This window comes from Prenolepis imparis, unplaced genomic scaffold (assembly GCF_030444845.1).
Source record: "Prenolepis imparis isolate NDT839.2.m4 unplaced genomic scaffold, iyPreImpa1.0 SCAF_2, whole genome shotgun sequence".
In the NCBI taxonomy this organism is placed as follows: Eukaryota; Metazoa; Arthropoda; class Insecta; order Hymenoptera; family Formicidae; genus Prenolepis; species Prenolepis imparis.
The window spans coordinates 11,975,595-11,995,722 of NW_028141160.1; the positions used below are offsets into that span (position 1 = coordinate 11,975,595).

A 20,128-nucleotide genomic window follows, 5' to 3' on the forward strand; every position below is an offset into this window, starting at 1 on the left:
GCCATTCCGAAAGTTAAGTAACGACCTGGCGCACCACTAAAGATGTCTCGGCCTCTGCTGACGTTGTAAATGCGAGCGAAACGCCGACGTATTTCAAGATGCGCTCGCGGCACGAATCGTCGATTTGACTTGACAATGAATTCGAATGCGGTTTGATAAGCAGACTCGTGCGGCGTCCTTGCAGTCTCGGAGGAGAATCCGAGCTCGCTATTCGCGAGAAAAGAAGAAGGACGAGTGAAGAACACTCGTCGAAGCTGTCTGGAGGGAGACACCAGACGGAGAGAAAGACGCGATCGTTTCGCTTAGCTGTTCTTTCTGCTTCTTGCAGCTCTATCGAGCGAATAGTTCCCAGGCTAGACGGTTACTTCTTAGATCAGCCAGACTGACTCCTATCGAAGTAGCCGACCTCTACGTATAAATTCCGTAATGTGTATGTCACTGCGACGTTAATTAAAACGAAGAAAAAGGTCGACACTCGAGTCTAGATACTGAAGTACACTATCGAGCGCAAATCAGATTGAAATATTAATTTAAGTTACTTTTAATGTTAAATAGAAAAAAAATAAAAAAATTATAAAATAAAGATTAATATCAGTGTTACATATATAATGGCGTAAAAACAGAGCTAAGACAATCTCAATTTTATTGATTTATCGATTTTATTATACTATAATACTGTAATTTTTTTCTCAGCAGAAAATAACGCAAAAATTAATCGCAAAATCTTGGTAGCCGCGTATTCTTCATTTATGGAATTTTTTTATGACTTTGGCACGATCGAAAACGTTGCAGAAACGAATTTGCTGACCAAACTTCTTATGCAATCTATATTTATTCGATCGATTAAATGCGGATATAATTCGATACATGATAATCGCTATGTGAGAGATTATCTCGAAGAATCAATTGCTTTCCTCATATCTCAAGCATTGAAAGTCGAAGACTTTAATAAGGTTTTCGATGGATATTATTATATATTGACGTCATCTCGATTACTAAATTGATTTATAAGATAACTTAATCAAATTTATGATACCAATTTTTAGATTTTTTTTTTTAATTGAAGTTTGATCTTCAATAAACTAGAATCCGCTTTCCATGAAAGCGGATTTCTATTCTTTCGTTCAATTTGAGATCGCTTTATAGAAATTTAATTTTGCCATGATGTCGCGTTCATAAATTTGACTGCAATTTTCATTAAATGGCACTGTAGAACAAAGACGCGACCAATCGTGCGCACGCGCGCATAAGGACGAATCGTGAGACATCGCAAATGGAGTGTGAAATTTTAGGTTGCCGAGGGGGAAGACGGTATTATTGATTAGCCGTGACGTCAGAACCACTGAAGTGCGTAAAATTCAGAGCTGATCCATTGGCTAGCATATCAATCCGATGTGAAAAAATAATATTTATCAATAATTATTGTCAGATAATCAAAATTAATTTATTTGTAACTCTGTAAAAATTTCTTTTTTTAAGGGTATATTTTTCATAAATAGATAGAATATATAGCTTGCAAAAAAAATTTATTTTAAAAGTTTAATTTAAAAATCTGTATTAAATCTTTCATAATCATATTATGATCATCCGTTGAACTATAAATGTAACAAAATAAAATATATATATAAACAAAAGAGACGAAGAAAACAATACAAACTGTCGAAAATTTATATTTGTTTAAATTTGGAGAATCTTAATGATATTATATTTTAAATATATATATATATATTGTTTACAAATTCAATGTCTATATATATGCATTAGTATTTGTAAACATAAATTAAATCAGAATATATGTAAATATACAACTTAAATCCAACCGCGTATAAACCACACGAATAACATATACCTATATACAGTCGAATATTATTTCAAATATATTATTTTGGATTTCCGCGCTTTGGAAAAAAGATCTCGCCCGCGCAATAACCCTATGCCACTTATTAAAATTCAAAAATCGGCCGTACCTTCGTATTCGAAATTTATTGCTTCCGAAGACCATCGTGTTGATAATGCCCGCTAGATTGTAAATACTCAAATTCAACATCTGTCCGACGAGCAAATCGCGGTTCGCCGCCGTAGAACCCAGGTCATTGTACGCTGGTCCTGGTGACGCACCTCCCTCGCACTACCCGCACTATCTGACACTGGGCGATCGATGCCGAAAACAGTTACACATTCATTGTCATTCCTCATTCGAGTATGCTTTGTGGATTATTATCACTGAACGAGAGCATAGCGATGAATTAAAAACGGCGACCGCGCATGCTAAGACGCGATGCACTTTTTCCACTTTCGACCGCGCACGTAATCTGACAGCTGTCAACGAACGCTGCGAGACGTCGTGGACGATACGGTACGTGTTCCGCGAGCGCTGTCAACGGAATGAGTCGGAGCACTGCTCGCGAAGCGTTGGTGGAGAAATTCAGGTAGGGGAAATCGCGAGAGTGGGAGAAGGAACGAGAGTAAGGGAGAAAAAGAAGGAGAGAGAGATGAGCTTATTGCTGTTCTAAGGGTGAACCCTCTAAGGACGAATGCACAACAAGGAGATCAGAATTTCTCCATGCGACAAAGTGAAAAAATTGAAAATTGATGACCACACATTTTATGACAAAAATGAAAAAAATGCTTGGACATCGAGAAACGTGATCTCTCATGCTAGTGCGAATAAGCAGCATGAAGCATACCTTAGAGCGACAGGTCAACGTGTCGCATCATCGACTATGATAATCTAAAGTGGCGTGGATCGTACGCATATAACAGCAGCGAATATTCACGCTTGCACCATTGAATTATTCTAATGCCGCTGACAGTTCTACCAAGCACTACTACTACAATGCTTTGGTGCAACTGACGATGGCGAGATGCATCTCCTATGGAAATCGGTTTAATCCGATGTCTAGGGCACTGCTAATAGACCTCGAAGAGGACATGCGAGTCAATAATACGAATCGACGACGATTCGAGAATAATTCGTTTTGTCGTCTCTGTCGGACGTAGAGACAAAAGATCGGCCTTTAATCGTACGTGCCATTTTAATGATAATGCGAAGCTGAAGATAAACTGCATAAACGTCGCGCTATCGTCATCCACCCACTGCGACGCTCGTTAATAATCTCGTCGCAAGCCGTTTCGCGTGCATACAGATCGCGAAGGAAAGAATTAATTCGCGGGATAGATGATTCTTTAAATTATACCATACATACACGTACTCTCTAATGTTCTGACAGTTTGTTACTGCTACGGTTCCGCAACCTGCAACATCTGCAATCGTAACTCGCTTTCTTCAGGAGGACAACGTTCATGAGTTACGACCGCGGCGGGCGAATCGTGGCCGCGAATGTTGTAATTTATATGTTACAACTGCCGAAGTTACGAAGCGAGACTTTATGACCGCGGAGTTCGCGGAGACGCTGGTAAACGTCACTCGCACCGATCCGTTTCAGCCTTGTAATCATCGGCCGCGCGAAAAAGATTGCACGACAGCCGGTCGAAAGGAGAAACGCGTCGGGTCGTCAATACGAGCCGTAAATTAGCTCGCGAGACAACGGGGCGCAACGATCTTGACAGAATATATTGCGGGAAAGCGCATTTCCTTGAAGAAGAAAAAATAGTGTCGTCTCCATCGACGTCGCGCACAGCGCAAATAATAATCTATGTCTTCTATATCTTGAATTGATGCGTGTGGAAGGCTACGCATCGTATATAAGCTATCTCATATCTTCTCTCCCTCGCAATGTCAACCGCATGTTTATTAGAAGCGAAGGGTAAGTCTCGGGACCGCAAGTAGAAATGCAACTCTGCATTTTTAAGTTTCCTCGATCCGCAAAGAACTCCGGATCTCCTTTTTCGCATTCCCGTGTAATAACAGGTCTCGGCTTTCGCCGGGGATCGACCGGACTCAGCTCGTCCTGAGACAGAAAACCGGCACAGCCGCGGGCGATTGTCGTAGGTAAGTGAGTTTGACGTACATCGGCGTCGCGTACACCACACCATGTGTATTCTCCGAGGTCCTCACATATTCCCCTTGCACTCTCACTTCGCACGCAAAATCTATACCTGGTCATCTGTTCACTTATTTTCGTCCGATGACCGGCTGCCGGTCTCGGAGAGATTCTCGAGTATTATTTAAAGATTAAGATATATCCGGAGAAAGAGAGAGAGAGCTACCATTGTCGAAGATTTGCCGTAAGATCTTGATTGATCGGATGAAACGTGACTGTCTCGGAAAACATTCCCGATCTCGGAATCGTGCAGGATCGTTCGTACGTGAGGCTCATTTGCACCGAACTCGCAAATGACAAATGATATTCACGATTTACCGTGACGCTTATTCTTCAATATAATGTCAAGAGTATAATACACGAAAGTGGGATGTCTTCGAAAATTATAATTTATTTTGCAGATAAATATGACTACGCATCTTTCGATGAATGGATAAGCGTTATTTTTATGCATTTATTTTCATGAATATGAACCGCAAATTAAAATATATTTTAATAAGCCTCAGAAAGGGCGAATTGTCTGGAAAAATATCGACGCCAGTCGTAGCGAGATTTAACAGCATCATGACATTCCGTGTCTATTCTTACTTCCCAGATATTACGAGGAAGAAAACACGGAAGAGAGGTAACAATCTAAGTTTAGATGGGCAGCTTTCCAAAATCTTGACCAACGACGTTTGAATCCGTCATGAAAATGCGAAGAAACGTGATAATATGACATAGATTAATGATATAGCTTTCTTAGTTCTATAACTTTCTTTAAAACTACTGAAAGTAGCAAAAGTAGCGCATATAATAGTTGAAATTATTTCATCGTATCTATATTACACATTTGCACTCGATATTGTATAAAAATAATAATTATACAATTTTTTTAGTCGATGTTGCATACACAAAAAAAATAACATTAATTGTTTTATTAAATTTTCCGATGGAAAGTCGATGTCCATGATGTATAATGACCGTTCGATTAATTAATTATCAACGGTAAAAAAGCTATAATATAATATTAACGCGATTTTTAAAGATCGGGATTTATGTTCTTAAAGCGTCACTGAAACAACCAATTCGCTTTGTACTTTATCAACGCAGTGCCAAGCACAAGCTCGGCGATTATCAATGCACTTCCGCGGAAGTGAAAAATGAGACAACGCATTGCCATAGAAAGTGCATTTACACTTCGCTCTCGTTCTTGCAAGCGGAATGATAGATTATGAAAACGAGGGCAATGGTAGGCTCTTCGTAGATATTTTCTTATCGTAATAGTCGAAACCCCTACGGCGCGGCGACGCGTTGCAGGGAAAGTCCGTGTTTCGAATCGACCACTAATAAGTACTCGCGTCTCATTCTGTGGGAAAAAGATGTATTTTCAACGGCTATCTTCACGAGACTAAACGATTTGCGAGATATACTCGAGTAATATTTAAATTAAACGAGTAAAGACTTCCTACCGTGAAATGAATGTTTGTTATTTGCTGTACAAATTGCTCTAACTTTTTTATCAATGCAGTTCTAAGTGAATAACATTATCAATATCGCAGCATATACACATTGTATGTCTAACAGTTAATATCAAACGAAAATTTGTCTTATCGCATTATAAATTATTTAAATTAAATATGTGATATATATTTGCTTTTTAGTACTAGTATTTTTTATAATGCCTTACTAATTTTATATACTATTTTAATATACCAAAAAACAAACACAAATTTTTATTTTATAAACTTGCTTTAGCAAGATTTATTCTTCGTTTCGCTAGGCGTACTGCAACTTGTTTTATTATAAAGCAGTTAAAATAACCGCTCGTAATTCATGCGAAATAGTTTAGGGTGCGAGATGTTGTAAAAATAAATTCAACAAGCCCGCGTAATCTTGCGAAATATCGCTTTAAAAAAGATCAATGTATTTTAAACATTTGCTTGAGAGAAGACTTTTACTCTTCGACAGGCAAGAAAGACGATGACTTGACACATAAAAGAAACTCTGTACCAGAAATAGAAATCACAGAAAATGCTGTTATATAAAAGAATGTATATGCTCTCTTAAAAGAAAAAAAATCAGTAGAGAGAAAGTATTTCTCTTTTACATCCAATTTTTATACGAGAAATTGTATCTTAATTATTTTCACATAAACACAAAAATGATTTCGACATGCCTATATTCGGATCGCTAGAATATCTCTGTTAAGTCTTTTTTTTTTAGGTCAAACCTTTACAATCGCAAGTCGTAAACGTGGTGATCAAGCCTGCCGCGAAACATATACGCACGTATTACTTATACGTTTACGTACGACTCTCGCATCGCTGATGTCATTCGCTATTCCGGTGATTGGTGATGCTTCCGATATATGTATGTATACGATGTACGTACACGCGATCTGCGCGGCGTCAGCTATTCCGGTCGACGATTGCCCCTGGGTCGTTTCACGAGATTGACTGCATATCGCATCGTACATACGTGCATTGAAAATCTGCATTTTCGCGCGCTGTGACGCACGTGAATAAACAATCGTAAAATAACGAAGCTCCTAACGCGATCTCGTTCGTTATTTTAATGGCGCTCCCTTTCATTGGTCGATGTTATTCGACGGTTTGCTAGTTTTCAGCGGGCGACTCGTAATTCCGATGATATTAACCTTTGATCATTCGACAGTGTCGATGAGATCGAGAGATCTACGATTAGCTTTACAACCTTGGTTCGAAGCTTCATCAAATGTGGAATATATCAGACTTTTCTAAATTTACTCACACATGTATGGATGGTGCAATTGATTGTTATACGAATTTTATTGCCATTTACAGTTACGCTCTCTTTCGATCGTAAAATGAATTCATGTTAGAATACCTCGCCTTCGGACGTATTAAGCGGGATCGATAGTACCCAGATAAGGGCTCGTCAAGCGATTATCCTCCTTGTCTCTCTCGTAAATCGTCGTGACTCTTATGACAAATTTTATATCTATAAATATGCTATATCTTCTACTTTAAATAAATACCGCGCCCCAGAGCTCACTGAGCGCACACATGTCACCTATTTATAACTTCACTGGTGTCGGTCACTGTACCTGCATGCGCTGCTGTCTTATTATTAAGCTCGCCTAACAAGAAAAGGATCAGCTGCGAGGTCGCTATCTGCGGTTTGCTGTGTCCACATCTTCCTACAGGTGCGGGAGTAGCCGCGATAATGTCGGCAAATGTCAGCGACCTCGGCGGCGATCACATCGTCCACGGACGATCGACGTTTTCCTCTTGATCGCATGTGGCCGCTCGACACGGTTCTGCTAAGGAAGTACAGGAAGTGCGCGGTGCGGTCCGGTCGTTCGTGTAGAGTCGTTCATCATCAGATCGGTCGTTTTTACGGGCCGTTTGGCCGTTCGGTTTGCGGTAGGAACCGCGACTACGGCCGTGACACGAAGATTTTACGAGCGCAGAGGCCTGTGCGGGTATCGTGGCATCACGATCATGTTGACGGGCAGAACTTCAGAAGCACGCACGAGCGTGTACGTATTTTACGCTGTCACTGCGCCTGTTGCTGATGCTGTGTTCAGAGACCACCCGTCGTAATAATAAAGTCACTACAGATCCGCCTCACATGTGGCTGACAGCCGACATTACACGTGCGTGTGCTCTGCGGTAGAAAATCTGTTCATGAAGTCGTGATCAAGACGCGATAATCATGATACGTTGATCTGACTTAGAGATCTTTTAGACAAGAAAATGGAAATAAGGCAGAGAAAAAATTGGTGTTATTATTTTGACTCCTTTGTTGTAAAAATCACAGTTCGATCGCTTTCTTATTAATTTCTTATTTATTTTAAATTATTTCGTGTAAATTATTTTTAATTTTATATACTTTATGCATTCCGTTACACACAGTGAAATTATTTATATTATTATTATTATAATTTCTTGGCATTAATTTATTAATTATGTTATATTTTTATACAGTTGATGTTTCTTCTTGTATTAATCTTGAATTATCTATATGGAGATAAAATGAAAAACAATATTATCATTTCCGGTTTTTACTGAAACATGTCGTTAGGCAACCTTGATGTTAATTTGAGAGTATGAATAAATTCTCTAATCCGATTAAAGCAGAAAAGAAACTGGAATGTGCACATTGCCAGAAGACGGCGATCAAGCCATTTATTAGCATCCGTGACAGCGAACTGGCCGACCTACCAGGTTGTCGAGCTCGCTTAATTGATCGGAGAGAGTTTTAATTTGAAACGAAATATTGTTAATAAACAATTCTCCATGTGGGAAAGTCGCGTAACAACTCTTACAAGAATTACGCGTGTTGTTTATTCAACTGCAAACATGATATTGCATCATTTTCTAAATCGCAATAATAAAAAAGTTCATATACAGAACTTGATTTGTCGTGCTACGTTTTAATATTTGTCCTATATTGCTTGATTAATAATACATGATACTTTAATACAAATTGAATTTTATCGGTTCCATTTTTTGAACGTAACATATAATCTTATAATTAATTTCTACAAAATTTCTCTCTATCACTGTATTTACTAGATCTTATAATAAATACACTTTAAAAATTATTTAAAACATTGTCTATCAGTATCATTAATTAAAGCTTTTAGTAATCAATTAAAAAGTTTTATAGCCATGCATACAAGATGAAACAGCTTTTATTGCAAAAGTTGTTCGCAAACTGTCGAATAATTTGTGTTAATAATTTTGTACAGTAGATTGTCGTCGAGGAGATACCGTTCTTCGAGACGGTCCCGTGATTTCGTGTCCGGTGTCGTCCGGTCTCGAGTGGCTGGCTATTGTTTTCCTGACTGTTTCGTTTGTCGTTTGCTGTCATGTTGTCGTTGCACTTGTGTTTCCTTGGTGCGGCCATTTCCTCCAGATAGAGAATAATAAGTCGCAAACAGGACGACGTGCTTTGCAGTCGAAACGTAATGATATTCGTCCGAATGAATGGAGGTTAAATAACTAAAGACACCTATAACTTGCATATTGTTTGCGAATTGATTTAACATAACGAATGCTTATTGCAATCTGTTGCTATGAAAGATACATGTAACGATTCTGTCTTACATTTAGTTAAAATCAATAAAACTTTTTGTAATTTATAAATTGAACAAAATTATTAAGTAAATAAAGTAATAAAAATAAAATAATTTAATTTTACATTAAAATATATGCATACGCAATATTTAAGTAAGCACAACGTAATTTCTAAATCAAATGTTCAAATATTTGAAAATTTCATAAAATTACTTTCACTTCGAATCTTAATTATCTCGTTAATAGCTATGGATACTACTGGTATTACCACTATTTCTGCTAAACGCAATTAGAATTAGCCACGATTGCATATGATTGACCCAGTTTCCTTAAGCTAGCCACTAAACGAGTCTCGCTACGAAAGAAAACATTACATGAAAGATTTTTTTTTAATGTGTACTTATGTCTCTCTTATGTTTAATAAGAAACACATGATGTCACCATTTATTTTTGTTTAATAGTCATTAAGTTATTAATCTTAATCAGCACAACATGATGATCATCGACTATGCAGATTTTTCTCTCTTTCTAACTCTCTCTTTAAAATTTGCTTTAATTTTATTAATATTTAATAATAATAATTTTCAACTGCTGCATGGCGAGACGGTGCAACATAAAAATTAAGTTTTACCAATTTTATGTTCGAACGAGAATGAAATGATTTATTTCTCAGCAATTATGATAAACGTTATATAGAGTTTTTATTATTTTGTTTTCTTATTCTCTACATTCGAGAAATGACGCATTACATAAGACTAAACGTATATTTATGTTGCCCCACCTAGGAAAATATCTGTTGATTACAGATAAAAGCAATCGATAAAAATATAAGCGATGTCTCATCGATACTCGGTCTCAGATACTTTTTCACTTTCAGAAAAAGACACTTTCAGTTCTTGAAATTTAATCTCAGTTTATCTTGAATCAGATAGACATTTAATTAAAGCGAAGAAAGAGAGAGTCACATAGTGATTCGAGTCAAGTCAACAAGATACTTGATATGCTCTTTTCTTAGTGATAGTTTTACTCGGTATCATCCGGAAATCTACGAATCTAAGAAAATGGAAAGTTGGATGAAATAACGATAAAAATAACTGGTGTATATGATACTAGACGCAATCGTCATCACTGATTGTCGACTACATCATCATGAAGATTATCGCGTGTATATGGCTACAAATACCGGTACGGTAAAACGAAATTTATATTTCGCTGCATAAACTTGCGAATTTAGAATCTTGAAAGGCCTATACGCGGATCAAACAGTTCTTTTAGAGAAATAATAATAATTTTTTAATCTGTGTTATTATTCAATAAATAAAATAAATATTTTATTTATAACAAATTATCTCATTTACTTTTATAATAATATTTGTTATTAAACTCACAGAAAAACGAAAGATGTGTGACTAAATACAGAATAATTTAGAAGTTTTATATGAGTATTTAAACAACTTATTAATAAATCTATTTTGAATTTCAATAAACGAAATCGAAGAGAAGAAAATAGAAGATAAATAAAAACTGAGCAATTCGATCATCGTTGCTATTCATAATGAGTTTAATACGGTATCAGTAGTCGAGTTGTTAATTGAGAAACGCTAATTGATTTACGAATCCCGATTTAGCAATTAATTCGTGAATCAACTTTTCTTTTTCGTTGCTATTATTCTTTACATAACTTTCCGAATTGATCCTTGAAAGGAAAACACTGCACCATGCTATGGATATCATAATACTTGAACAGAGAAATTTACAGACCAATTATTGCATCGTAAATGTAACTCCGACTCAACAAGAAGTGAAAACAATTTATGTTTCTCGTGAACAAGAATTTACGATAACGTCATAGATCGTCGCATAACTCCCTCGGGGGAAGAAATCGCCTTTTGCGATAAAGTTGAATTGCAATTTAAAAAATGCAAAAGCGTTTTTTTTCACCGACATAAACATTCTTATCGACTTTTGCAAACGCGCAAAAAAATGAGAGTTTATCATCACTACTGATTCGCTGCGCGATGCTGTGCGATTTCGAAACGTGGTAAGATATATAAAAAAATTTGCAATTAATGAAAATGTTCGAGAAGATACATTGCTTAGATGTCTCGATAAATATGAGATCACTGCCAGAGTTCGTTATTAATTTATCGCGAGGCATTAGCCTACGGCGCCGCACCTTATCATCGTTGGCGTTGTGAAGAACATGATTAAGCACCAAAGAACAGACCAACACGCCCGTGGTGGCACACGATAACCTTTTTTCTGACATTTCTACCTCATAGGTTGGTTCATTCGAAAGGTTAAATCGTTGCGCTCTTGAATATCTAGCGCAGCGAGAAACAAAAAGAGAGAGAGAGAGAGAGAAATGTCTGCAACGGTTCTAGCACTCTTTTACCGGGTAATCTCTCCTTCCTGTCGAAGGTCGGACGCAAGTCAAATGTTCGTTCGTCGAACCGTATCGTGGGTTCGGAACATCTTCGCCAAAGTGCGTATCGGGTAGTTGGTCGACCGCTCGTGCGTTGCAAGAGGCCAGGTAGCCCCCAATCAGAGCGAGAAGGAAACAAAAGAAAGGTGAAAAGAGTTATCGCCCCATGAGATCGAGCCTACATCCTGTATCCCAACTAGAAAATTTAACTGGCAAAATTCTCTTTAGCCCAGCGTGCAATTATTATCGATCAATTGTCGGATCGTCGTTCCTTCATTCATATAATAGAGCCTTTCTGTTCTCGCGTATATCTCTCGTTTTGAAGAACTATTCTCGCTCCTCTCGATAGTTCTCGCGTGCTTCGTGGCCCGAAAAATCATGGATCGATGAATAAAGAGGTGCCGGGTCACAGAGCGCGCTTCGCTATTATCGTCGCTCCTTCGTTGGCTCCCCGAACGTCTTGTTCCGCTTTTCATACAATTACTCGCGTCGCGCGAAATCGTCCTTGCCCGACTTCTCGCCTTCCGAGAACGCATTCGAGAACGTCGCATTCGTCGGAATTTAATAACGTATCCTCGCATACACCGATCGCATTCAACAAGCATGACTCTTTTCTCGCCAGAACTTATATGGTTCGCGACCTTACATACCTTCCATACGAGAGTAGATAGTATAATTCTCTCTTTCATGAAATGCTGGTCGCTCGACGCCAGCATGCTGATTCTGCATAAACTGGTGTGTATCTTGTAGATTTTTTTAATTCAGCCATTTTATTTAAAAAAATTAGTTTTTTAGAAAAACGTTGAATTTTTATAGAGCTGTTTAGGGTGCTGTTTTATAAGAAGTTTAGACTTTTTATATAAAAAACTTTTACATGAAAAAGTTTTAAAGAATTTGTGACAGATATACAATTCGGCGGTAAATTTTCTGCGTTTAAATATGCCTCTGGAGATCTGGAGAGAATTATTTGTAACGTGTTCCTGTGTTTAAAAGCCGCGTTATTCAGAAAAAATTATACATAAATCACTCGTAAATCAATCTTAGGTGTGGATACCGTTATATTTGCAATGATAATCTCACGATAATATATGCGATTCGGTTGAGCGAATAATCGAAAAAAATATTAACGACCCCGAATAATCCGAAATCGCCATATTATCAGTGGTTGATGCTGCGAGCCTTAAAGATTTACGAGTTTGCGACACCGGTAGAGCACAAACAAAAACAGCGTCTCTTTGGCTTAGTACCTCGTTATCTCTCTCGCTTTGATTTCCATATCGACGATAGACCATTTTACAACCCTATTTTATGGACGTGGATGTAGCTATTAAGTTTTCTAATGACATAATTCACGTTACAATGGCGTTTACGGTTATAAATGTTCTACATCAGGATTTATATGCTTTGGATAACACGGAGCGCAAACGATTTGGCGAATGCTGTTTATAAACTGGTTGGAGTATAATGTGGTCGACAAAAAACATTCTCTGTTTACGTTAAATGTATACATATATACAGCTGTACATACATGTTTGTATCGAGCTTTCGGATAACATACTCCGACGTATCGTTCTGTCAATTATACTTTTTGTTCTCGTTTGAAAAAAACGGTAATTACGAAAAATTATATGGAACCTATCTGTGTCAAGGAAGCGAGATCATTCAACAAATTACAAATTACGTCGACGGTATACGAACGATTTTAGATTGTGTATGATTGTCGTTGATTGATGATACGCGTAAGAGACGTTCCAAGGATTTTTAATATCAATTGCGCGGCATTTCAAACTTCCGGACGAACTATCGATCTATCGTAAGCCGTTTCCGACCACGCAGAAAATAACTTAGAAATTATCTCTAATTCTCAATTGATCGAATGCGGGATAAGCACGCTGCAAGATGGGACATTGCAGCGGCATCGGCTAATGACGATGCTGTGTACTCGGCAACGGAGGCGGCTATTTACCATTCAATTACACATTGCAATTACGAGACCGTATGTATCCCGTATTTTAAATTACGCGATGCCATTTCAGTAACAAACGCTTTAACCTGCTTAAGACCTTTAATAATTGATAATCGCAGAATGTGCAGTACGGTAAGAATCGCGGACTCGTATCTTCAAACAAGTTTTGATAGTAAAATTTTACGATAATAATGTCATTATTATGGCGACCGTCATTCTCGAAAAATTAAAGTAATGACGTTACGTTTATATACAATTAATATTATAATAGTTATTAATTATAATTGATAAATAATAATTAAAATAATAATTAAAATAATTAATGTGAAATATCCGAATGTAAATATAAAACAAATATTATACACAACTCATGCAAAAATATTATCAAACTCACCCTTGATGAGGCGCAGGTCTTGGTGGAGGTGGCAAGGACTTTCTGCCGGGCGTATTCTGTCGTGGTGCTAAAGGCGGTGGCGGAGAACTAGAAGAACCCGTGCTGTATCTCTCCGTCGAACATTGAGATTGTGATTTTTGCTTAGATAGATCAATATATTTCGGCGGTAATGCGTAGTAAGTATGAGTACTTCTTTGCGTCACATCACTAGAACGCTGATGATGATTAGGAACGTATTTCGGCGGTTCGTGATACTTCTGCGGATTTGATTCCGAGGGAAACAGCTTCGAACTCGCCTCGTACCCTGTTTTGAGCGGACTGCCTATGGAGAAGCTGTGATTTCCGTTCTTTAGATACTTGGACGGGCTCTTTGCCGTCTCCGTCGTTGACAGATAATTCGGTCTCGACGATGGATTTGCGGTAACGTTTTTGTCCGCATTCTTAGGCACTTGAGGTTGCGGTCTCTGACCTGAAGAAGATTCTAATTTCTCAGAATCATTTCTCAACAAACCAGACGCGTCGATGCGCGTTCCATCGACTCGCATCGATTCTTGCCGAATGATCCTCGGCTCCACTGGGACTTGCGGCGCGGGTCTCTGATTTCCGGAATCGCTATATCTTTGCAATAAATCAGGCAATTGTGCCGCAGGTTTGGCTGAGAAAGGCCTTTCCTCAGATATTCTTCTAGGCGCTATTCTTCCGTTCACCATAAGTTTCTGAGTAGAAGGATATCTCAGACTGGAACGTCCTGTGGCTACCATCCTGTGCGTGGCGAAGCCAGCTGACACTCCGTTTTCCAACACCATTTCCGAATCCACGTGTTTCAATCCTATGGAGGATCTAATAAATTGATGTTCCTGCTCTTGCACGTCTATTTTCGTCGAATTCGGCAAAGATTTACTGTTGAGCTTATCGTGATCTCTCTTGCCGCTATACTTCGATCTTTTCATAGAATGTCTTTCCGACTTGTGTCGTTCGCCTGACTTTTCACGTTTGATTTTCGCTGTTTCCTCCGTCTGGTGATGAATGCTGTTGTTAGATTTTCGTTGACCTTCCGTGAAAGAATCGTCGCTGAGCTCTGGCGGTGGCGGCGGCAATGGATCGTCGCAATCATGAACCTCGCTCTCTGTGATCGTCGGCGGCGATGGCGGCGGCAAATCGGGGCTGGGCATGCGTTCGTTGTAAACATTTCTCAGATGTGCTTTTTTAGGCGGTCTCTCGGGCACCCAGTCGTCTATCGATATAGTCGGACCGACTATCACAGGTCCCAATAAATCTGTAGAGAGACTGCTGCAGCTGTTGCTGTGCTGATGCTTCGGAGTCGGTAAATCGCCGCTTCCTTGACTCTGAGTTCGATTGACATTTTCCCTCCATGTACCACTGGCATAGTCTGACGCCGAACTGGCTCTTCGAGACGAAGGTAGTTTCGGTCGAGGAGGAGGCTGCGGCGGAGGACTCTGAGGACTCTGAGAAGTTGGCGCAGGACCTTGAGCCAACTGAGGTTCCGATCGCCAAGACGCTTGATGATGTCTCTCGTAGAAGGACAACAAGGCTTTCTTTTGAATCGCTTTTAAAGTAGGATCGGATACTCTGTGACGTTTTTCTGGATCTAGATAAGTGTAACGCATTTGTTGTTGCTGTTGTTTTTCCAGTTCATTGATACGTTCAGCTACGGAAAGTTGCGGCTGTGGCGGTGAGCTCAAGGTCATTCTGGAAGACAGAAATGTTGAAAATTATTAGTTGCAGTTTGTAATTATATTATAGAAAAGAATATAATATAATAGAAAAAAATATAGAAAAAATATATAAAAAAAATACGTTTCTTTAATGTATGATATACCTTGAAGATTGCGTGGATTCTTGCGGCTGCGTTGTACTGATAGGATAAAGTTTCCGTTGACTACGTTCACGATCCAAATACAGCACGCTTTCCGAATGATGCCGTTGTGGAGTTTGCACTCTCGCGCTGTGAGCGATTAGTTGTTTGCTGCATTGAATTCCATTAGATTGACTCACGTCGGACATCGATCCGTGTATAACATTCCAATTTTCGGAGCTCTGCGGACTCGCAGCTCCAACTTGTTGGCACGTAGGATTTTGCGGAGCATATTTATCGTTTTCGAGTCTGCTTGAATTGTCCCATTGATTCGCTTGCGATCTTTCATTCAACGACTCGTCGTCGATGTTAGATTCCTGCCACTTGCTCTCTCGAATCGATGTCTGGCAAATATCGTTGATCGGCGTGGACGTCGTCGTGCAATGACCGATCACAGCTGGCAAGCTGGTTCGACCTTGTCCCTGTTTGTTTCGATCGTTCATCGAAGTTTGCCATTTGTCGAGATTGTGCCTTCCCTTTGAACTCATTCCGGATGTGCTGACATCGCTCATAGAGCTCTGCCATTTCTCATGGCAAACATTGTTCGGTTTTTGAGTTAAAATTCCCCCATTCACGCTGCTAACGTCTGACATGGATCCGTGATGCCATCGATCCGATGCCCCTTGTCGAGGAGGCATACCGCTCGATACGCTGACGTCCGACATCGAGCCATGCCATTTTAAAGTCTCGCTGCTAGAAGCGCTACCACTAGACGTAGTCACTACGCTATCTCTTCCTTCTCGGGAGGTTTCTTCCCAGGACGCCGCGGGCCTTTGTGCTACTGCCTCGCTGTCTCTTCTTAATCTGATAAAAGAGAGTAATCTCTTATTACGAAGACGTCACACGATATTTGATGTTAATGAGATGGTATATAAAGACGATGGTATATCTCACCTGTCGAGGAACGGCGTGTTTGTTGTAGAATCTACGCTGGATACATAACTGTGATATCCTTCGGATTGTGCGTAACTGGCTTGTTGAGAATGCTGCACTCTCGTATGTTCCTCGAGACCTGCTTGCGTTAAGGTCGTTTCGCGGTAAAGATCCACCTAATGAAAAATACGACATTGAATTTAAGAATATACTGCAAGAAAAAAGTAATTAAATATTTGCAGTCGCTCTAAGCATTGCTCGTTACTTTTTCTCCGGATATTTATTCGGCTATATTCTTACTTGAGACACCTGAGGATCCTGATAGCTTCTTACATAAGCTTCCAGGTCAGCATGACTCAAAGTCTGAGATTGCTGTTCCCGTTCCGGCGGTGATGGAACCACGTACTCCGCATCTCCCAAAGCTTTACCTTCTCGATCTACACGCGGCCACAATCTCGACACTGCTTCTTCCTCGACATTGCTTCTGTTGCGTGACTCGTAAGTCTCAGCTGGGATCTTCTCGCAACGCTCCATTACCGTCTTCAACTGCAATATTCAATTTTTGCAGCGTAATAGAAAATCATAAATGTGAATTAGAAAGTAGCAGCTTAAAATAGTATTTGGCAAAGTAATTTTTATTTCGTAGTTTACTTTCACAATACAAGTAAAGTTAAAAGTAGGACACAGTACTTCGATAAAGAAAATATTTTATATAAATATTTACGTATGTTAATTAAAAAAATATTAATGCATTTCTGCTATATGAATAACGATTAGCTTGCAATCAAAGTATATTCTATGACTCACGACGTTAACGTTAACACTCTCGCATATAAGCAAAAAACAAATAAAAAAATCTCGATCTTAAAATATACATTGGCAGGAAGAGAGCTAAATGCGTGCGTTCTAAAATAAGAACTGTGCTAAACTATTAAAATTTCACGATTTCGGCGAAAAAAAGAGAATGAAAACTAATTTTAGCATCCTCCTCTGTTTTCTTTTTCGTGTGTCCGCTCTCTTCTTCCCTCTTGACACCAAGTTACCGGTACGTATTGGAATTTATGGCGCGCACGATGCGGGTCGGACCAACAAAATACCACGACCTACTTTTGAGAAAGCCGGTAGCACGATGGCGATTATGTCACCGAGAGAAAGGAGGGTGCGGATGTGGGAGATTAATTGCCTACGCTGTTTTAGGGCGCAGCACAATACGTACACTAAGGTCTTGCCTCGCGGTGATCTCGATTCTTAACACGGCACGTTGTTGGCCCGGATCAGTTCCTTTAATTGTTAAACACGTGGACGGTGTCGACTTTGTAATTCGTTTAAAAGCATAAAAAAAATGCTTCGATAAGCTCCGTTGCCTCGTGACTTGTTTATACTACCGAAGTACTTTAGCGTCGTGTAAATGAGATTCGATTTTGCAACCGGCAAGACAATCAAGAACGTCTGACACAGCGAATTCTGTTTATAGTAGGAAGTTTGTCGAGGAATCGATTTACTGATGCAAATCGCATAAGTAGCAGAAGATGTTAAAAATATTTTGCAAGTGTAACTTAATCGTCAAGAGAGAGCTATAATAAGAGTGTCTTATTTATATTGTTACGTTTCTCGTTCCTATTTATTATTCTTGCAAACTCATTTTTTTATATATTGCAATCTTGCATTAATATTTAATAGTAAAAAACAAAAAAGAAATAGAAATGTGTATGTGTGTAAAATTACATGCGTTGTGTATGCGCGTGCATCTTTTATACATATCTAATTAATAATAAATTACCACATTAAACCCTATATGAATGCGCGGCTACGTTTAGGCTGTATAAACGATGCGACGTAACGATCGTTTTACGAAAAACAAAGAGAGTTTTATAAGTTACCTGCTGCGTGAACCCGGGATTGGGCCTCTTCGTGTGCGGTCTGGTGTACTGGGCTGGCTTCTCCTTGGGATAGTTGGTGTGGTCGGTCCAGGACTTGGAGCGATGAGAGCCGCTATGTCCCGAGCTGTGGATATCCTCGTCGGGGTGTTGCTCAGGCGCGCTCGGCCACGACGGATATTTCTCGTGTCCCGGACCGTAACACACGCCCTTGAGACTGGAGGCATCCCTAACTGGCGGCGTCGGCGGTGGCGAGGCTTCGTCTCTCTCATTAAGGGGCAGCGTGAAGCTGTCGAATCCGAGGCTCTCGCTGTATCTAATAGGACAGACGGTTATGCGAAAACGTCGTGTTAAAGTGACACGCGTACACGTTGCAAGAGAGTCGAAGCAGAAATAGCACACATTCCCTCGTACGTGGAAACAATTACGTGCGGATGCTAAATCGTCTGTTTATTAGCGCCCAACCCAATGAATCACTCGTAATATGCGACACTCTCGACCGCGGTGCTTTTGCGCGCAATGTCATTGAACCACTTTATTACCAGGATGTGTGCGCGGACTGCATAATTTATGATACAGTCAACGAGTTCAACGTAATTCGTGCGGTAATCGAGGTATATTTCTCTTACGTCCCGCGGTCTCTCGACAATATACCGTTCACGTCGGAAAAACTGAGACATTTCCTTTGAAAAAACCGAGACATATCCTTCCGGTTAAATACATTGACACGTTTGTAATGGACGACAATCGCGTGATGAGAGTTGTCTATATGCATAATCCTACAGATAATCTTATTGCTACAGTACGCAAATCTGAATTTCAAGAATTCCTTTTACAATCAACGAATATTTATTTGCGATAATTTGCGTCGAAGAAGACAGACAGAGAAAAAGAAGCAAAGAGAGCTCGTGCTGCGTGAGCGGACATTGAAAAAAAACGCGCATGTAATCGCGAGGACCTACCCGCTGTCGTTCTTATAGCCCGGAGTATTCTTCTTGTGACCGTCGTTGTAAGCGGCAACCGCGGCAGCCTTCTTGCCACCCTCGTGATCGTTTCCCTCCATGCTGGACCTTCGTCCGTCGTTTCTGCGACGATAATATTCGTTAAGAGCCACCGGTCGAGGCGGACTCTGCTTAAGGCCATAGCCTTCCTGAGAATACGATGCGGCACTCTTGAAATTGGCAGCCTCGCTACCGTGGCCGTGGTTCGCGTAAGACTTGTAAGATCCCGGGGGACAGGAAGGTGGGCCTGGGGCCTCATCCTGAACGCGATATCCTGACGGCGACGGTTGCAGCTCCGTCATCGTGTAACCGACGTCCCCGCCATCCGGGATACACCTAAGTGGGCAGAAAATTAAAAGTTGAGCTTCGACGTTTCTATAAGATAAAATCTCGTGATTAAATAATCACGTAAAATGGATTAAGCAATTATACGGGCAAATATAACGGAATCGGACGTAGCATTTTCACATATTTATGAGATGCATTTGTGCGTGCATGTAAATTAAATGTGACGTAAACACTTTATCAATTGGACGATTTCATCTTTTTCATAATATAACTAGAACAACACAAGCGCGCGCGTAGCGCGCGCCATTCTAAAATAATATGTTAAAAAATTAAAATAGTAATATGTTGTAAATAATATGTTATAATATCTTATTCTCGA

General features: G+C 39.6%; 1 protein-coding gene and 1 long non-coding RNA gene across 4 annotated transcripts in view; one reads left to right on the forward strand and one right to left on the reverse strand.

Moving 5' to 3' along the window:
• The window catches only part of LOC145945970 (uncharacterized), a 169,662-nt gene that overhangs the window by 105,835 nt on the left and 43,699 nt on the right, over positions 1 to 20,128 (forward strand). The gene's annotated exons all lie outside the window — the stretch shown is intronic.
• Positions 1 to 20,128, reverse strand: part of Shrm (shroom) — a 159,388-nt gene that overhangs the window by 29,028 nt on the left and 110,232 nt on the right. For both annotated transcript variants that reach the window (XM_083055169.1, XM_083055179.1), the window contains 6 exons: positions 19,423 to 19,797; positions 18,464 to 18,776; positions 16,884 to 17,129; positions 16,605 to 16,759; positions 15,675 to 16,514; positions 13,835 to 15,544 (listed from right to left, as the gene is read on the reverse strand). In XM_083055169.1, the coding sequence (XP_082911295.1) occupies positions 13,835 to 15,544; positions 15,675 to 16,514; positions 16,605 to 16,759; positions 16,884 to 17,129; positions 18,464 to 18,776; positions 19,423 to 19,797 (3,639 nt within the window). The remainder of the gene's footprint in view (positions 1 to 13,834; positions 15,545 to 15,674; positions 16,515 to 16,604; positions 16,760 to 16,883; positions 17,130 to 18,463; positions 18,777 to 19,422; positions 19,798 to 20,128) is intronic.